Source organism: Lissotriton helveticus, chromosome 9 (assembly GCF_964261635.1).
Source record: "Lissotriton helveticus chromosome 9, aLisHel1.1, whole genome shotgun sequence".
Classification (NCBI taxonomy): domain Eukaryota; kingdom Metazoa; phylum Chordata; class Amphibia; order Caudata; family Salamandridae; genus Lissotriton; species Lissotriton helveticus.
The window spans coordinates 349,610,216-349,629,014 of record NC_136070.1 but is presented as its reverse complement, the minus strand read 5'-3'; the positions used below and the strand labels follow the sequence as shown (position 1 = coordinate 349,629,014).

The 18,799-nt window shown below is 43.7% G+C and overlaps 1 protein-coding gene across 1 annotated transcript in view; it reads left to right on the top strand.

The window, feature by feature from the left end:
- Positions 1-16,277, top strand: part of SPC25 (SPC25 component of NDC80 kinetochore complex) — a 61,987-nt gene extending 45,710 nt beyond the window's left edge. Inside the window, exons 6-7 of the mRNA XM_078660087.1 lie at positions 4,224-4,322; positions 15,905-16,277. Of these exons, the coding sequence (XP_078516213.1) occupies positions 4,224-4,322; positions 15,905-16,032 (227 nt within the window). The 3' untranslated portion in view covers positions 16,033-16,277. The remainder of the gene's footprint in view (positions 1-4,223; positions 4,323-15,904) is intronic.
- Positions 16,278-18,799: the final 2,522 nt, after the last annotated feature.

The following is an 18,799-nucleotide window of genomic DNA, read 5'->3' as shown; positions in this document are numbered from 1 at the left end:
CCCTCTCAGCTCTTTCCTGCAGAAGAACAAATTCAAGATGCTCAAGCTGGCCCAGGCCCTGTCTGCCCTTGACCCGGGAGAATGAATGGTGGCATTAGACCTACAGATCGCCTATGTTCATATCCCAGTCCTGCAGGCCCACAAACACTAACTGAGGTTTATAGTAAGCCAGGAACACTTTCAGTCGTCAGTACTCCCTTTTGCCCCTGCCAGTGCCTCTTGGGTGTTCACAAAAGTGATGATAATGCCGGTATTCGCAGCACACCTTCAACCCTTGGAGGTACCTGTCTACCCCGGTCTCAACAAATGGCTGTTGAAGGTGTAGTTGTCAACCACATGCTGAGGACTGTGAATCTCCTAACATTGTTGGGATTCACAAACCATGTGGTGAAGTCACATCTGACTTACTCATGAGTACTCCTCTTCATCGGAACTAACCTAGATATGGAACAATTTCATACCTTTTGTCGGAGAGCCGAGTCCAGCACATTCATGCTATGGTCCTGATGTGTCAGCCTCTTTTCTGGATCTCTGTGCTACGAACCCTGAACCTCTTGGGGTTGTTGGGCCCCTGCATCTTATTGGCCAAACACACCAGGTGGCACATGCAGACCCTGCAGTGGGATTTCAAATCCCAGTGGGCACAAAATCAGGGGAATCTGTCTGACTGTAACCAGATTTCGGAAGAGACTGCAAACGATCTGCAGTGGTGGCTACTGGACTGTGATAGTCAGTGGCAGGCCCCTCTCCCTCTCTGAGGCCTCTGGTCTGTGCGGGAGATACAACTCCACAGCAACTTGTTGGAGTCGAGAGGGATTTACTTAGCGTTGAATGCCCTCTTGCCACCATCAAAGGAAGGCAGATCTAGATGCTCGTGGACAACGCCACCGTCATATGGTACTGCAACTAGCAAGGTGAGTCATGGCCTTGGGCTCTGTGTCAGGAAGTTTTGCACCTCTGGAATTGACTGGACTTAGTGGTCAACTACCTAGTGGGATCTTTAAAAGCCAGGGCATGCTAACTCCGTCGCCGGCATTTATCTGATCACAAACAACTGTTCCATCTGGAGGTGCCACAGGGCGCCTTTCAGCAGTGGGGCGACCCTTGGCTCCAGTTCTTCCCCACCACAGAATACGTGCAACATCAGCACTTTTGCGCGCTGGAGTTTCCAAAGGTGCTCAGTCAGTGACACCTTACATCTAGAGTGGTGCTAGGGACTCCTGTATGCCTACCTGTCACTGCCTCTCCTGCCCCAGTGTCTGTAGAATATCATCAAAGACCGAACTCAAGTCATAGTCAGGATAGGGCTAGCAGAGTGTGGTACGCTGAACTCCTGGCCATGAGTATCTGTCGGCTGAAGCTGCCACTTTGGGAGGATCTTCTGTTGCAGAAACAGGGCAGGGTGCGACACCTGGGTCTGCACTGTTTGCGCCTCCGTGTTTAGGGATTGAGAGTCAGCAGTTGACTTCTTTTGAACTAAGTTTGTTGATGGCATTTTGGCAGTGAGGCATCACTCCACAAAAGCAGTGTGCGCCAGATGTTGGAAAATTTGTGGATTTGTGGTGCACAAGACACATTGACCCATTACAAACTAAAGTTGTCTGAAGTTTTGTTGTTTGTTCTCTTACTAGCCCAGCCTGAACTTGCTTTGGTCACTGTAAAGCGCTACTTTCCTGTACTTTCAGCTTTCTTTCAGTGGCTGAATCAGCCATCTTTATTTAAATCACCTGTTGTGATGAGATTTTTTAAAGGTTTGCAAAATGTATTTCTACCAAAACACTTTCTCAGTGTGACCTGAACTTACTCCTTACTTTTTTGGTGTGCACCGGTTTTGAGCCCCTTTACAGTTATCCCTAGAGGCTTCTGACATTTAAAACTTTCTTGCTGCCATAACAGAGGCTAGATGTGTGAGTGATCTGCAGGCTCATTCAGTCAACCCACCTTATACTCAGTGGTGACTGGCATGTTCCAAGGGTGAGGGGTGGGAGTTGTGACAAAAAAAATAAAACCGACTTACCTTCCTCCACGACGTTATGTCCTCCTCCTCCGGGCTTCTGGCCGGCTCCAACATGGAACCCAGCAACCTCCCCTTAACAATCCTGGTGCTGATCTCACCAGCATGAGAGCAGCGCCAGGACTGGAAGGAGCGGCCTCACTGCGCTCTCGAGCACTCTAGGCCTGCGCTTTTGCTAACTCAACTGTTTAAGACAGATAGTTAATTTAGAAAAGTTTAATATGTGCATGTCTGGCTGACTGTCACAAGACAGCTGGCCAGAGGGACATGCACATTTTTCTTTTTATAGACATATTTTATTGATTTTATGAAGATCAATACAAGATTACTGTATTATAAAGGACATTTGTATAATGACATTTGTGAGTATACAGAAGTGACATTCCACTGCATATCCAGTATCGAAGGATGACATACTTGGAACAAAAACATCATCAACAACCGCACCGCACCAAGCGAGAACCTGCGCATATTTTCGTGCCTATGTCTCATGGTAACATGTGCCCCTATAGCGGGTGTAGAGTAGCCTAAAATGGTGATAATAGTAGCTATGTGCACCCGCTTCAGACAGTGATAAGGGATCCCCAGTAGTGTGTGCTTCAAAGGGTATATGTCTGTATGCGGCCCCGGCTTCCAGAATTTGGTGTGTTTGTGGGTACAACCCCGGCAGTGAACATCGGCCGTTCGATTTCCATGGCGTAGTCCAAGCCCCCCTTCCAAGTTATTAGGCGAGGGGGATTTTCAGCTTTCCAATGTTGTACGATTTCCCTTTTGTCCATATGTAATAAGAAACTTAAATTATGGCCTTATGTATATATTGTTTTGTTGAAGTGTTGTGGTTTTTCTGTGACATATGTCATTTTGGTATGTGCCATTTTATATTGTTTTGTGTCTAATCTTGATTTCTGTATTGTTAGTAAGCATTTTTATATATGTATGTATATTTGTTTGCCCTCTGTCTATTCATTTTCAGCCTTGATGAAGTTCTCAATGAGACTGAAACACATTGGCTGAACTGCATGTTATTTATGAAATGTTTTCAATAAAGAATTTTTTGGAATACTACAGAAGCAAATTTCTGTATATTCTTTTTCCCTGCGCACACCATCTAAGTATTGCTTTGGGATCTGGGACACAGTGACACCACAGGACGGTTGGTGTCTGGGATTGTTGCGCGGGACTGTTACATATAATGAAACAGGTTTAGAGGTGCAGGAGGAATAGTCCACCGTGCTTTTTGCTGCTTTGGTATTTAGTCTAAGGTGGATAATCTGCAGTTAAAAGTATCCATCAGAAAAACAAGTTAATTACTTACGATAACGCACTTTCTAGATCTAACTTTGGATTCCTCCCTCTCCATTCTGTGGAGTGGCCTCATTTTAACTTCTCTAAAAAGATCCGAACTTTAGTACTTGGCAATCGTCCCAAACAAGTGTTCACATTTCGCTTCTAAGAGCGCAGAAAGGGAAGACAAACGAAGTCAGCACATAGGGGTGGCGCTTATATATATGCAGCACTGCTGAATCACTTCTGGGGCGATATGGTACCAGCGCGGAGCCATAAACTCCACCCAGTGACCAATAGGAGCATTGCTACAAATTTCTTCGGATCCACTCTGGTGCCTAGGTAATATTCTAAGGTGAGGAATCTGCGGTTAGGTAGAGTATCCACAAGAAAGAGCATTTTCAAAGGTAAGTAACTTGTTCATTTGTGACATCTTTCTCTGACATGACAGTGCAAATGTCAAGTTCCTACTACAACATTTATTCGTTGGATGCAGTTCAATTCCATAAGCTGCATCAATACGGTAGGGCTTTCATATTCTATTTAAATCACCATGACATTGCTATCAAAGCAGGCTATTTGCTTTTGCGTAAAGTAGTTGAACGCATAATAGTATGCTTAGTCATTTGAACTTACGCCATGCCTGTTATTTCTGAAAAGAATCTTAGCTGTGGGTGGGTTTATACAGAAATGTTATTTATATAATTTGAATCATTTATTTGCTTCTATAAGTAACATACCTTTGGGCAAAGCATTCAATACAGGGCGCGCCAAAGCAACATTTTGTCATGAAAATGTTTACCTTGATGCAAATTATTTTAGCGTGGAGCAAAAAACAGTGAATGCTCTTTGGTATATTTGATTTGAATAGTGGCAACTGGAAACCGTAGTGCATATGAAAACCATTCTCCTGCTTTACTTTTAGGTGACAGATTGCAGTTTGTATTCAGATGTATCAATCCCAAAGATCTGGACCAGCCTTACACATTTCTCTTGCACATTAATGAAGAGGGAGACTATGAAGGTGCGTAAAGGGATTGTAAAATATGTAATCCTTCTAGTTGGATGCACGGGCTAGTCTAGTCTGAATCACTAATCATTAGTAAACGCACAAATGAGAAATATATTGTTAAGCGTGTTAGGCTCCCAACTCAATGAAAGAACAAGGTGACTGACTGCAATCCGAATGAGTTCAACTCGATCCCACTTTCCACAGGGACTTTGATAAAGTCTCGAAAAATTAAACAAGCACTCACATTTGTTAGCAACTATTTTTCTATGTGACACTAAATTAGCACCATGTGTAGAGTGCGGGCCATCTGTGATGTATCACAGTGTTATAGTTTAATACGTTTTGACCAAGTAGAACAATGATATTGAACAACGACCATCTGGGAATTTCTTTTCTCACTCCACTACCACCTCAGCAGTGATCGCCCTCTTCATAGACGAGACCAAACTTACTCAAGTCTGCCTGTGCACTTTCTCAGATGTCCCTGACTCCGTCTATTCCTTAAAATACATCTGTCTTTGAACACCTTGATTCTCTCCTTTAGTAATATCTCATTGATCTTCCTGCAGTGTCTGGCCCCCCATATGCCCAGCATGTGAATTGCGTGAACTTCACCTCTAAATAATCCATTATCGAAGTCCGGTTCTTTTCAGGCATCTATATTGCAAGAGTAGTTGCTGCAATTGACACAAGATGTGAAACCCTCCAGAAGCTAGGATTTTTTGTTGGCACGGTTTGCTTCCACCCATTCCTTCATTTCATGTTTAAACTGAGGCCCGTCTTTGTAATTCTTTCAAATGGGAACATACATATATCAAATATCCAGCTGTTCTGGATGTGTGTGTGTGTGTGTGTGTGTCTGTCGCCAGCCAGCCAGCCAGCACAGTTGGGACCAGATTTCCATTGGAAATAGATTGTTTTGATTTCCTAAAAACTATGGTGTACTTTTACGAATTTATAAAAGTTGGTGTTGTGTAGGAATGTATGGATTGTAATTTGGAAAATGACAAAAGGTTGATTTCCTATTTGCATAGTGTCATTATTATACTGTTAATATTTGTAAAACGGACCACCCTAGGTTTATTGTGAAAGTTGAAAACATCAGGCGCCGTGGTAAACTACATTGTGTTTAATTTTGAGCAAGGGTGGGTTTTTATAGAGGTATCCGTGGAACCAATCCACTACTTCTGCGAAGGTCCGGTAAATTGAGTCAGACCAATTAACTCCATGCGCGCTGCGGGTTTTCCCGCTGTGCGCTGACTTTTTCGAAAAACCGCGGTTTGAGCGTACGACAGGCGTAACTCATGACGAGCTAAGGGGCTAAAAATGTTTTTTTAAGGGAGCCTAAATTTAAGTAGGGGGGATTTCCCCCTCCTCCCCACCACCCTTGAATTTCTTTATGAAGGTATTTGTGCTTGGGCTAATACAACTGGTACTGGCGTGGAAGGAGTGCTAAAAGAACAGGGCACCTAGGGCCTGAAGGATTCTCTTAAATGACCTATTGTACTACACGAAATATGAAAATCCATTAAAGAATATGTAATGTTTAACCATATAGGTGTGCTCAGCCTGGTGTGGTGTGGGGACGTTCTTAAAGCAGTATAGAGATGGTTATTGATACAGGAAGCCAGCCATCTTCGGTGGAAGATAGGCAGCCCCGGCACGTCTCCTTGAGGAACAGATGCCTCAGGAATAGAAGCAAACGGCGATTCCCTCTAAGGAAGTTGGGAGGAAGCAGGTCTCTGTTCGAGGCCAGGTGTGTGCACTATAATTTCACAAAGCAAATTACATTCTGGCTGTAGTTAGAGTGCGATTCCATGAGAGAGGTAACCAGGCAGGATGTTAGTAGCATACAAGTCCGCGCAACACGAGTATGGCAATACATTTAAAAGATAAAAAATTAGACCGGGTGACCCAGACAATACATAAGGGAATGCTGTGTGCATTTCATGCTTACCATGGAGAATTGTACTCCGCCTCAATCAAACCTGGCTGCGATATACAAATGCTTTCCTTGTTTCCCTCCCTAACTCATCACCCACATCCCCCGTCAAGGAAATTAAGCTCATTACTGTAGGGAACATGGTCTTGGTCATTAATAAGCCTAAAACCATTTAGCGATCCTACCCCATCCCATTACACCCCAAACTTCTGTGTACACTTTGGTACCCTGATCACACTATTCCTAGTTGACGTGGATGACTCGTTCAACAGTGGCAACTCCATAGTATCACTTGATGTCGAGGCAATCCACTGAACCAGCTTTGACATCAAGAGGTCCCCATCTCTCGCCACGCGTAGGTCTTCCTCTCTTGAGTCAAACCTGAGGTTGACGGCGAAGATCAAGATTGATGCACTCACTAGCCTCATTTCATACTGTCTCATCCATCCACTCTGATGCTGCCATCTATGGGTGAAGAGCCCATTTATGCAGCAGGACCCAGACTGATCATACCAGCAGAGGATCCATTACAAGAATCTCTGCAACCACTGGTTCTACCACCTGTTCCCGAACCTCTCAACGCCTACTGATTTTTGTTTTTGTGCTTCTCCTTCACCAATTACCTTGGAACCAATTTAACTACAAGGGACTCCCCACCATCAATGGTTCCACGACTGTCCCATCCTATGACACCTGTGTGTCATGCACGTACTCCTGGGCGATGTAAACGTACATGAATACCTTTCACCTCTCCAAGTACATCCAGCTATCATACTTTGGGTACATCCGACACACCCATGTCGCAACCAGTCTCTCCACTACGTTCATTTCCAGTGAATGATATTTATGATATTTATGTCTTGGTCAGAAGTGCAGCACAACTCCATATACAAAGTGGTTACTCACACCATTGACTCGGTTATAATGGAGACATTGCAACATCGAGCTTCTCCGAAACCTGCTCTGCCATTGGTCCCAGACTTTGCAGAAATTGTAGAGGAGAAATTTATAACACTAGCCACTTTAAAAACTGCTACATCATATCTCCTCAATAAATACAAATCTGTATTTCTTCGACTGGAACCAAAACCTGACTCTGTCTCTGCTGTCCGCAAACTGCACCATCGGCCACAGAAAAATTGGTACCACATGAGAAGCAGAGCAAAACATGGATGCAGTGGACATGAAGGTCTCTGGTTCAGCAGCAGTAGTAGTCTGTAATCTGCTAGTGACTGCTAGTCTCTTCAGAAATACGTTCGGAATCCTTGCTCACTTTTGCAGGTGCTCTGCCTAAAGACCGGAGGCAATACTTTCTAGAGTTCTTAAAAGAAGGACAAGTTTTATCCAAACAAGTCATTAGTGCAGCCATAGACACAGCTCATGTAGCTGCGACTGCACTTTCACAGCATATCACTACAACATGCATCATGGCTTTGCCTTTCATCATTGAAACCGGATGCAGAATTGGAAATAAAAAACGTCAGTTTTCAGAATTTGTGCTCCTTGGCCTGCACACTGATGAAGAGATGTAGAGTATGAAGAATGAGTCAGATACTCTCAAAGCTCTGGGGCTGAACAAGAAAAGCTTATTCTGTCTGACGCAGGGACACCAGGCAACATACGTTGCAGAGGGCCTTACCTCCCTCAACAACAAAATCAGTTACAACATCTGTGAGTGGAAATAAAATGACTGCTAAAAAAACATGCAAGAGAACCAGATCCTCCATTACAAAGAGGAAAGGTATTCATTCCAGATATTCTTTGGTATGCAAGAAAGGCTCCAAATTTGACTTTAGACACATATAGACAGACCTGAGACATGCCAACAATTACATCAAAAGGAAAAAAAACAGGGATGCTTGTACTTTATCGGAGCTCCCCATAGGTCATCAAAAGAGACTGGATGTGCTCTGTGGATCATCAGGATGCTTATTTCCAGGTCCCAAATGCAGGAAAGCACAGGACATTTCTCCGATTCCTTTTGGACAAAGTTCATTATCAGTACAAGGTTCTCCATTCTGCCTGAAGTCTACCACATGGACATCTCAAAATACATGGCAGTGGTTGTGGCTCATCTCCGAGAAATACATAATCTTCATCCACCCATACTTAGACACCTGGTTAATAAAAGCAAACGCTGCATCTCTGGCGAAAAAGGGCTTTTCCTTCATTGTTGCATTATTGGACAGACTAGGCCTGTGTGTGAATCCGTCATGTCTATAGTTCAAATTCTGCACCATCTGGGAGCACCTGAACACCATCAGGGAAGTGTTTTCCTTCGGAGAAAAGTGTGTACAATCTCTCAAAAATGTCAGCTGTTGCATGCTGCAAAACTGATAGTGAGTCAGGGCTAGGGTGCGTGGTCACTTTCGTTTTCTTAGTGCCCAGTGCTAGTCTCTACATTTTTTGTTTTGACAGCTTTTATTAGGATTTTCATATAGAAACAAAGACAGTATCACATGTCATGCTTGGCATTCAGAAAAACAGTGCCGGGCCCCAGTGCCCGCAGCTACTTGATTACACATTTGCAAGGTGATGGGTTTTAGTTATGCAGCCATCAGGACAGTTCAATCTCGTAGGAGAATGGTGGGTGTGTCAGGTAAGTACTCTGTAATGACTCATTCTGGCTAGCTGAGGGGGCGCACCCAAATTAGGGAAGGGAGGGATGTCGATGCGGACTCAGCGGGGGGGATTCTGGGAGGAATTGTGTGTGAAGGATGATAGAGTAGAACTGGATCAAGGGTTCAAATGTGCAGTGGTTGTCAATCAGGGTTGAATATTTGACATGGTAGGGTCACAGCCGCCCCAAGTGATGAGGTGTGGCAGGGGAAGCTTATAAGGTGTACCCTGATATGGGAGGACGCCTGTTGGGCAGTTAGCAAAGGCAGGCCAGGCTTAAAAGAGGATGGTAGGGGGGGGGGGGCGTGAGAGGGATGGTAGGTGGGGTATGCGCAGTGTCTGCTTGGGTGCGAGGGTTCAGGGAGGTAGATCTCGCAAGAAAGGCGGTGGCAATCTGCAAAGATGTCACCTGCTGTGATCAAGGATTGCTCATGCCAGCTCCTCAGGTCAGTAGCCGAAAGGGATACGGAGGAGTGTGGCTTTGCAGAGGGAGTGCAGGGGTGTATGGTGGGATATGATGTGTGAGGTGAAAGGCCTTAGCCAGACATTGGCGGGCAATCCTGATTTGTATCGACCATGGGGTCTGAGTAGCAACTGTGGGGAAAGAGGAAGAACCGGAGGACAGATGGTTTCATTGGGACAGACCCATTGCATGTGTCTCCCATTAATCATCCCTCTACACTGTGAGAACCATTGCAACTGCACTGCTAAGTAGCAAACCTTGAACAATGGGGCTCTGAGTCCACCCTTGCTGACTGGCTATTGCCGCTCTTTGTAGCTTTTTCAGCGCAATACAATGGCGCTTGTTCCCCAGATAAGCTCCTCTGACATGGTCCCCAGGTCTCAGAAAAAACACCTGGGGGGGGAGCGGGGACACCAGGAACATAATATTCTACTTTGGACAATCTCAACTCTTCAAGTGGACATCCATGTAGCCCCTAGCCTTTCACAGTCCAAGAGCCGGGACTCCTATCTGTCTGCTTTTTCCCCCCTTGACCCAAGCACGGACTGGGCAAAACTATCACTTTGGATAGGGCAGGTGTTTCCAGAACTTGATGTACAATTTTAGGACAGAAAAGGCTCTTCCCAGGTTACCTTCAAATTTGTACGGTTTGGAATTGGTAGAGACTAACTCCGAGATATCAAACTGCCTCGCACCCCCCTCGCCCCAGTTCGATAAAGTTCCCCCAATTCTCACCTCAATACAACCAGCTTGTACTACCTGAACAAACCAGGGGTAACATGGTCAAATACTTGGCCGTTGAAAGTCCAAGTTGTTTGGCATGGCTGCTGGCAATGAATCTAACTCCAAGTTTAAACATGTTAGTCTTCTCTTCAAAGCTTTCAAACACCTAACAACACACAGTTTAGGATTGCCTTCAAAACTGGGGTAGGATATGTCTCGAGTATTGGACTTCATTTTTCTTGTAGTGATAAATGGTAAACATTTGATCAGAGAAATTTTGCACTGATCCCTTTTAGCAATTTGCCTAAAAGGGAATGTTCCCTCAATAGTGTCCAATGTCCTAGTGACTGGTGAAAATGACAGCTGTAAAAGAATTAACTACTGTGAAAGCCAAATCTACCTACAATACCTCTGCAAAATAATATTCGGTATATTGACTAAATCCGGCTGATAAAGCGGCATTGTGTCCAAACCATGCAGTTTGACAGCGACCACCCGTTAGGCAAACATGGTGATGCAGCACTACAGTCGGATCAATTTAGACACCCATACAGCCCACTCCTAAAGAGTTTCATGGTGCAAGGGGCAGAGGACTGTCATTTTAAGGCATCCTTTCATGGTGTAAGGGGCAGAGGACTGTCATTTCAAGGCAGCTTCCAGTCATATTACTCCTTACAACACCACTCTGCACAGATGTATTCTTGGCAGCCAACCCAGCCACCACCAGCCGTCCCAGCCACCTGACTCTTCCTATTGTAAGTTAACCTACTGGCTGTCACACATCCACTCTCCTTTCAGCAACAATCATGAAGCAATTTCTCAGAGGACGGTTCAGAGTCCCCCACCAGTCAGACTTAGGCACCTTCAGGGGAGTTATACACCAATCTAAACAGATTAGAAAGGGACATTTCCGAACCTCTACACAAAGCAGACATCAGGTTTGTTTCATGGAAGACTGAACTACTGTGGGCATTCCCATCTGCTAGGGGAGTCAGGGAAATTCACAATCAAACCACCACTTTTGTGATTCTTCAAAATCTGTGTAGTGTTAGGCACCAGTCTAAAGTTCATTGCAAAATTGCATTCCGACTATAATCTCTGTGAGCCTGTTATTTTGAAAGCTCTCTTTCAGAACCAGACCGCAAATGCGGAAGAGCACTGCACTCATTAGATGTTCTATACAATTCTGTTTTGACCATACAAAGTCTTTCTGCAAATCAGTTAATTTGTGGAATTTATGTATCCACAAAATGTGCCAAGAGTGCGCTTGGTGTAAATGTTATGATCTGCTCAAAAGAGCTAGCTATAGAGCTATCTTATAAACTAATTAGTTTCAAAGCCTTATGCATTGTAACAGGCTATGAGGGATTTGGGTACCTGTTCCAACGATATATACCATCTAGGCAGTTGCGTTCAGTGGGGAAAAATCTACTGGTCATTCCCAAGTTCTGAAGAGTAAGATGGGGAGGGAGAACCTTTTCTGTGGCTGCATCCAAGCTTTGGAAATCTCTTCCTTACTCCATCTGTTGCCTGGAAGCCCACTTTAGTTTTCGTAAGGCGTTGGAGACCTGGCTCTTTTCCATGTATTGACTCCCTAGGGCTGGCACTATGCGTTTCTTCTCCTTCCACAGTGGACTACCCGCATCAGTGCCTTGACGCCTTGAACATTCGTTCACGCTTTATTAATTATCAAATAAAATTTTCACTTTCAGAATAAAGGATCATAATGTGTACAATGCCAGCTAATCCTTTTTGCCAGTTCAAGACTGGTCTTCCATTATGTTCCAGAATGCCAGCGCATTCCATGAGAGATATTGAGGTCAAAACGGCTTTTTGCCAGAGTGTCTCTGCCAGACTTCTGTAGAGCAACAACGTGAGCGAGCTGCAACACTTTCACAAGACATTGTCTAAATGCAGGCTCTTCAAGAGACCCAGCTTTTGGTCATCCATTAAGGTGTTCCTCTTCTCATTTACTATTGATATTTTTGATCTCTAAATTGTTATATTAATCTCATATGTACACTGTGTGCTGCTCACCGATTGCTACTCTGATTGGCAGTTCGGGCTGGACTGTTCCCATGAGGCACAGGGTCAGACTGATTTGCATATGGCCATGTCTGAACTGGGGTGGCGGAGTGAGCTAAAGAACGGTGATGGATTAAACCCAGATCAGTTGACTGGGGGTGAGTGTTTGTATTGTCAACGCTCCGTCCATCACCACCTTTGGTTTTTCTTTGTTCGCCCTAAGTTGGCAGGGTATGCTCAGACATGAGTCCCTTGCTCACTTTGCCACTGGAGTCAAGCAAGCCCGGCTGAAGACGGCTGTAATGCCAGAAACCGGTCCTGGGAAGCTTGATTCCGGTCCAGGGAAGACATGGCTTGGCAGTTCGGGCTAGACTGTTCCCATGAGGCACAGGGTCAGACTGATTTGCATATGGCCATGTCTGAACTGGGGTGGCGGAGTGAGCTAAAGAACGGTGATGGATTAAACCCAGATCAGTTGACTGGGGGTGAGTGTTTTGTATTGTCAACGCTCCGTCCATCACCACCTGTGGTTTTTCGTTGCTACTCTGATTCAGGCATGTGAATCTATGAAAGAGTCCATGCACGAGACGATGCAAATTACTTGCAACTACAATTTTGCAGTGTTGGTTTCTTTCATTGATTCACATGCAATCCTCCTGCTTCCCTGTTCAGATTCCCCCAGCACTGTATTGTGTGGTAGGATCAAGGGGTGAGGTTGACAGTGGAGACTAGCTGAGTGTTCTCTGCCTGCTAAATCATCTGTTATTCATAAAGTGAAATATCCTAGAAATCCTATTTACACATTTATATAAAGAATAATTTAAATTAAGAAAAATGATTGTAGGCATCTTTTTTTTATTGCAGCTAAATTAAATACATTTGACTGAAACCACCTCCCTAAAATAGCAGTATGAGTCTGTGAAATAAAGAGCTGGAATACTTCTAATCCAAGGCTCCCCCCTGAGTGAAAACTGACGTGGATACTTTAAAGACTAAATAAGCTGCCATGTCCCATCATACTTTGAAGAGTCAAACAAGGAGTTTATTATCAGACGGAGGGTGGCTAGAAAATCTAAATTTATGAATGCTGGGTGGCTTAACCATGATGTTACAATTGCTCCTTGTTTAGCTCAGCACAGTAGTATAGCCCTCTTTCTCAATTAGTTTCTTCTCCATTTCCATGTCTTGCACTCGCAAGTTGATACGTTTGGCACAATGACAATGCGAAGAAGGGACTCCCCCATCTAATTAGACACACTGGAAACAAAGTGAGTGCATTTGGCCGGCCAGTTCTCTGTTGAATATGAGGGGAATGTGCAATCTTTGTTGGATGGGTCTTGTACTCGGCCATATTTGTGGGACTGCAAGATCATCCAGTTTAGGTCAAAGTAATTGTGCTGAGATTTATCTTATAACTTGTTAAGCCATGCACCTGCTTGCAGGATGCTTTTATGGGGAATTATTCTGGAAGCCTGTCAACCAGGCATTGCCACAGGCCAAATTAGTGAGTGCTGTAGTTTAGCCTGTGCTTTATAAATCCGTTTCCGATCTATAAAGCTAATTATTTAATATAAGAATCACTGTATTTTTTTGTGGGAACTGGAATGGTGTTCTGTTTTGGTTGGCGTGAGTTTCGGGTAGCTGTTGTTTTAGGCACTGATGGAATTAACCAATGCAATTTTCACTTATAGCTGGATTAAAACACAAATTTTGAAGAAGAAATCTAGGTATTATTCTGGCGTAGTAAACAAAATAAAGACTGCTGTAAGTGTAATATTACTGTGTTTAGTTCAATTTTTCAGACTTCACAGAATTAATATTGTTATTCCATTAACTTAAGTTGTAGTGGATACTTGTCATAAATTATTCACTGTATTAAAGCCTGACTTATGAAAAGTAAGCCTGAAAAGAGTATCACACTTTCAGATTGAAAGGAAGTGGAGCAAAGGGCATGTTGTACAAAAACACCTGGAAGAGGGATGTAAGGCAGGGGGGAACCATTTGGGTTAGGTACAAAAGAGTGAAAAGTACAAAGAGATGGCAAGAAACAAAGTTGTCGATGTCTGGGTTTAAAATGTATTTGGAATTCGCTAACCTATTCACGTGAAGTCTACGTATGAAAAAGATGCTCTATTTCAGTGCTTATGGCACATTATATTACAAGAGGCACACATGCAGCAATCAAGGGTGAGAAAAATTAAATGGATATAGAGATATACTGATGGATTAAATACCTATTGTATTGTTGAGTAACAGCAACCCATCATGGAGCTGTTATTTTCTTTAGAAAGATGAAGGGGGGGATACAGCTGATAGAACAAGAGTTTGACACTAAAGGCAAATGAATTACTGCAAATGCCCTTGTTGATGAGATTCTGCTTACACTGGTGTCTAGTTATGGCCCCACGTCTAACTCAAAACCATTAATACAGATTAAGATAACGTAAGCAGCATTTCCCCAATGATTGTCTTTGGAGGGGACTTTAATATCACTCTGACTACATTAGACTCATCAGATTCTAAAAGAAAATGCAAAAACCTAAATGAAGTGGGCGATTGACTAGCTGCATGAGCTAATGCAGGTCTGTAAATTAGAACACCAGTTCTCAATCTTGGGCCTGTGGTGTCTACTCTGGTGGCCTTCTGATTACTAAAGTATACATAAAAAAAATGTACAACTGATAGATAATTTGAAAATATCCTATAAATATGAAGTAACTTGACATTGGCAGGTAAACATTATGTTGGTATCCTTAGCATGAGTCGTTAGATCAGCATAAGAAAATGCAAATACGATCTAGTGTGTCCACAGTTAAAGCATTGGTGTGCGTTGGCAAAAAGAGAGTATGTATTCAGAGTTAAAAAAACGAAGAGGTAAGCAGGAGTTTAGCATATTTCTTCATCTTTTAAAAATAAACAAAATTTATAAAAGCCGCAACTTACCCATTAAAAATTTGATTTTAGCTTGTTTTTTGTTTATAAATAAGCTAACGTTCATATTTTATCAAGGTATGTATACTTGTCAGTACTTTGTGTATGATTTTAAGGTGAAATTATAGAAATTGTTGAGTGCAACGCCATGCTACCAGTCCTGATTCAGAGGGGGTCCCACAGAAGTCAGATGGATAAGAACCACTAAATTAGATGGTATCTGGAAAAAAAAAGATAGCCAAAGAAATGATTTTATTCAGGAAGTCTGAGCAACTGCTGGGAGGGTAAGATTCTATTCTACTAGACAAGGCATTACAAACAGAATGGTAAAAGGGGAAGAAAGTGAGGCCTTATGCTAACGATAAGGATATGTGTAATTATTCAAAAATCTTATCTATTCTCGATTTGGTCACAGGCAGTTTGAGTCTTTTGGTTACTCAATATATTCACTCCAATTTGCACTATACAGTGCAGATGTGAGCAATAAAGGAGATATTAAATGAAATTTGGTCTTTATCATGATCAAGATGCTGTGAATGTGATTGAAAATTATGTTGTGCATTCGCTTTATAAACCTGCAGTATGAATAATTAGATAACTTGCATTTAAGCACACACAGTTGAGGCATTTTTTTTGTGTTGTCCAACCTGCTTTCGTTAATGTGCATTTTTGAGTGCCACAAAGGAGAAATTGAACGAAATGTTGAGACTAGTAGACACAAATCATGATGAACTCTATTACTTTTTTTAAGCCTCATGTATCAAAAATGTAAAAAAAAAAAAAAAAAATCAAAAAACTTTTGGACCTATGTCAGTAAACCTAAAAAAAATATGCTTGGGCTTAAAAAATACCGGAAGTTGTTAATCATAATTCAAATCTGTTTATTTCTAGTGTCTCAGAGTGACCCACCTTTAGAATCTGTGCCGGAATTTCAACAGAAAGTGAGAGAAACCAACAACTTTTCTGCTTTGCTCGCCAACTTCAGAAAAGCATTCACTGCTGTAGCATGCACGGAGTAGGCACATTGATAACAGACTGCATCACAAAGGCCAGACATAAATTGACGATATAAATAATGTATATATGAAGCTGCTTTTGTAAATATATTTTCCGGTCAGCTGTACTTTTAACTGTTCTGCATTTTATCATTTTGTTTTTAACGTTTGTACATGTATACTTATGTTTGTAATGTTGAATTTATGTGAAAACTAGTCGCAATGTAATTATGAGAATGGGCTGAATAAATTGCAAAATGTCAAAACTTCGTTTTGTCTTGCTGATACTGTGCTTGCCCGTGAATTCTTATTGTACAAGCATTTTTCTTCAATAAAAAGAATTTAAAAAAATAAACTTAATTTTGTAGTAAAGAAAATCTTCAAATGGTATCCAATACTCCTGTACACATGAGCGGTATCTAGGAGCTCAAATTAAGGCCACCCTGCAGAAAGTCATTCATTTTTTTTTTTTTTTTTTTTTTAAAAGACCTTTATTGACAAAAAAAACGCACTTACAACACAGCAATGAGCCCGAGGGCTAGCAAGTATAGTACATTGCAACAGAAAAGGTGCTAAGGACACGTAACAGGAATAATGAGGTCTAATTTTAAAGATTTTTCCCGTAGGATAGACAAGAGCAGAATATCAAGGACAACGAGTTGGACCTGGCGTCATAGAAACCGGATTGACAAATAGGAGCCGTAATAAAATGCCAGAGTCGCTGCCCACCACACATGTGAAACGTCTAAACCCAGAAAAAGGAAAAAGAATAGAGGGCCCATAGAACCTAAAAGAAAAAACGGAAAACCCCCCCCAATCCACCCCCCACCCTGCACCCCTGCAGCTGGCTACGGCCCAACCCCCCCTAGCAGTGTGCCTGTCGCCCAGTAAAAGGAGTCCCGAAAGATAGAGAGTAAGAAAAGAATCCTAATCTATAACTCTCAAAAATAAAGAAAGGAGGGGAGGAGCCCACCGCCTGTCCCTCGGCCCCACCGTCCCGCAAGTACATCAACAACACAGAATAAAAGCCCGGTGATCTTAAGCAGTATAATCAGGATAAATTAGATATGCAGAATCGACACATAGCGTAGACAATGGCAGCGACACACCACCCACATGCCCAGGTCAGCAACAGAAGATCCCCAGACCATAAAAATAAATGTTCACCCCTGGCCAGTTCTCTCTCCGCCACCACTGCTAACCACGGAAACCCCGAGAATCCAAGGGGATGCGTACGATAGTCCAAACGGGGAACATCGACTAGAGCACTCAACCACGTCCCGTACATACAGGGCCAATGAAAATAAGCTGGGACAGGAGTACGCCACACCCGTGGCACCGAGCGTAATCGAACCAAGGATGAAAGTCTCAGTGTCGGGCCCCTTCTGGAGCGATCTCCGGGTAGAGGGAGATACAGTGCTGGGATAGAACACTCGCCGTGATTGCAGTTCATACTTTCCACTTCAGCCAGGGCAATAATCAGCAGTAGCAAAAGGCACCTCGGGGTCTGGGGTCGTAGGGCAGGCACCGCTACGCGACGCCGCCATCTTGTCATGGTCAGACGTAGAACAAAGAGCCCCGCTACAGTCTGACGAGGCGGCCATCTTAGAGCATCCACGATCACTTATTAGAACGTCCACCTTGTTGATCAGGGTTTTTGCAGAGTGTAACACTTCGGAGTGAAGGGAGACAATAGCAGCCAATAAGGCACCATAGCCCCGAGCAGTTCCATGTGTCCTCCCGGTCAAGTCGTCTCGGACCACACATCCACCATCACTCCATGATACAGTCTCTCCGAAGCTGCCCTCCATTGTGCACTTCGTGATCGCCACTGGAAACACCTCGAGTAGTGCAAAGCCGCTATTTTGGCGAAAGGCGTACAGCTCGAGGAAAGGCGTTAAGCAGGTCCGAAAAGAGGCCGTAAACAGCGCCCCAAAAGCAAGCCGCTCCGCCCGACATTGAGGGGGTAGAAGGATCGGGAGCCTCCCGCCGCCAGCAGGGTAGTGGTCAAGCACTTGTCCGTAGTCGCGATATGGACATCTGCACTCATGCAATCTCTGCGGATAGTGTGCCAGGCACAACCAGCGCGGTACCCGTAGTCCGAAGGAGCGCACGCTCCAAATTCGGCCGCTTCTGTTGGGAATGTTCCGACCGGGTCAAAGCCGCTTCTGACGCCCGGTGTTGATCACACGGCAGCCGGTCCCAGCGTCCACTCGAGACCCCGGACTCGGGTCCGTCGCGGGCCGCAAACTTCAGTCGGACATTGCACCCACTCGCAAAGAGTCGCAAGCCTCAGGATTGCACCGCAGGACGCCTGGGCACATCGGCTTCCACGGCGTGCCTTCTAAAAACAGGATCACCGGCAGGATAGGCACAAAGAAGGAGACGGTCTCCGGAGCCGAGGGACTACACGTCCGATCAGGTCGCCATCTTGGCTCCTCCCCCCAGAAAGTCATTCTTGATGGTGCATCCTGCACAAATTATAAAAGGTACAAGTTTGCCTTTTGGAATTCAGTTTAAATATTTGGGGGCAGTGGGTGGTTCTTTCAAAAGTCTAATGCCACTAGTAAAAGAAAAGGCAGAAATTGGTGGGTGAATGCTTCAAATAACAGCTACTGATAACTACTATGTGCCACAATCCTTTCCATCATATCTGTCTCCCATGCCACAATAAAAACCAACCTTGCGCAAACCAGTCTTTGCCCTGCCCCAGTGCCGTACAGTTTTGCATTTCTACTTTTAAATTCTTTCTTTTTATGGAGCCTTATCCTTAAAGCACATAGAGAATTAT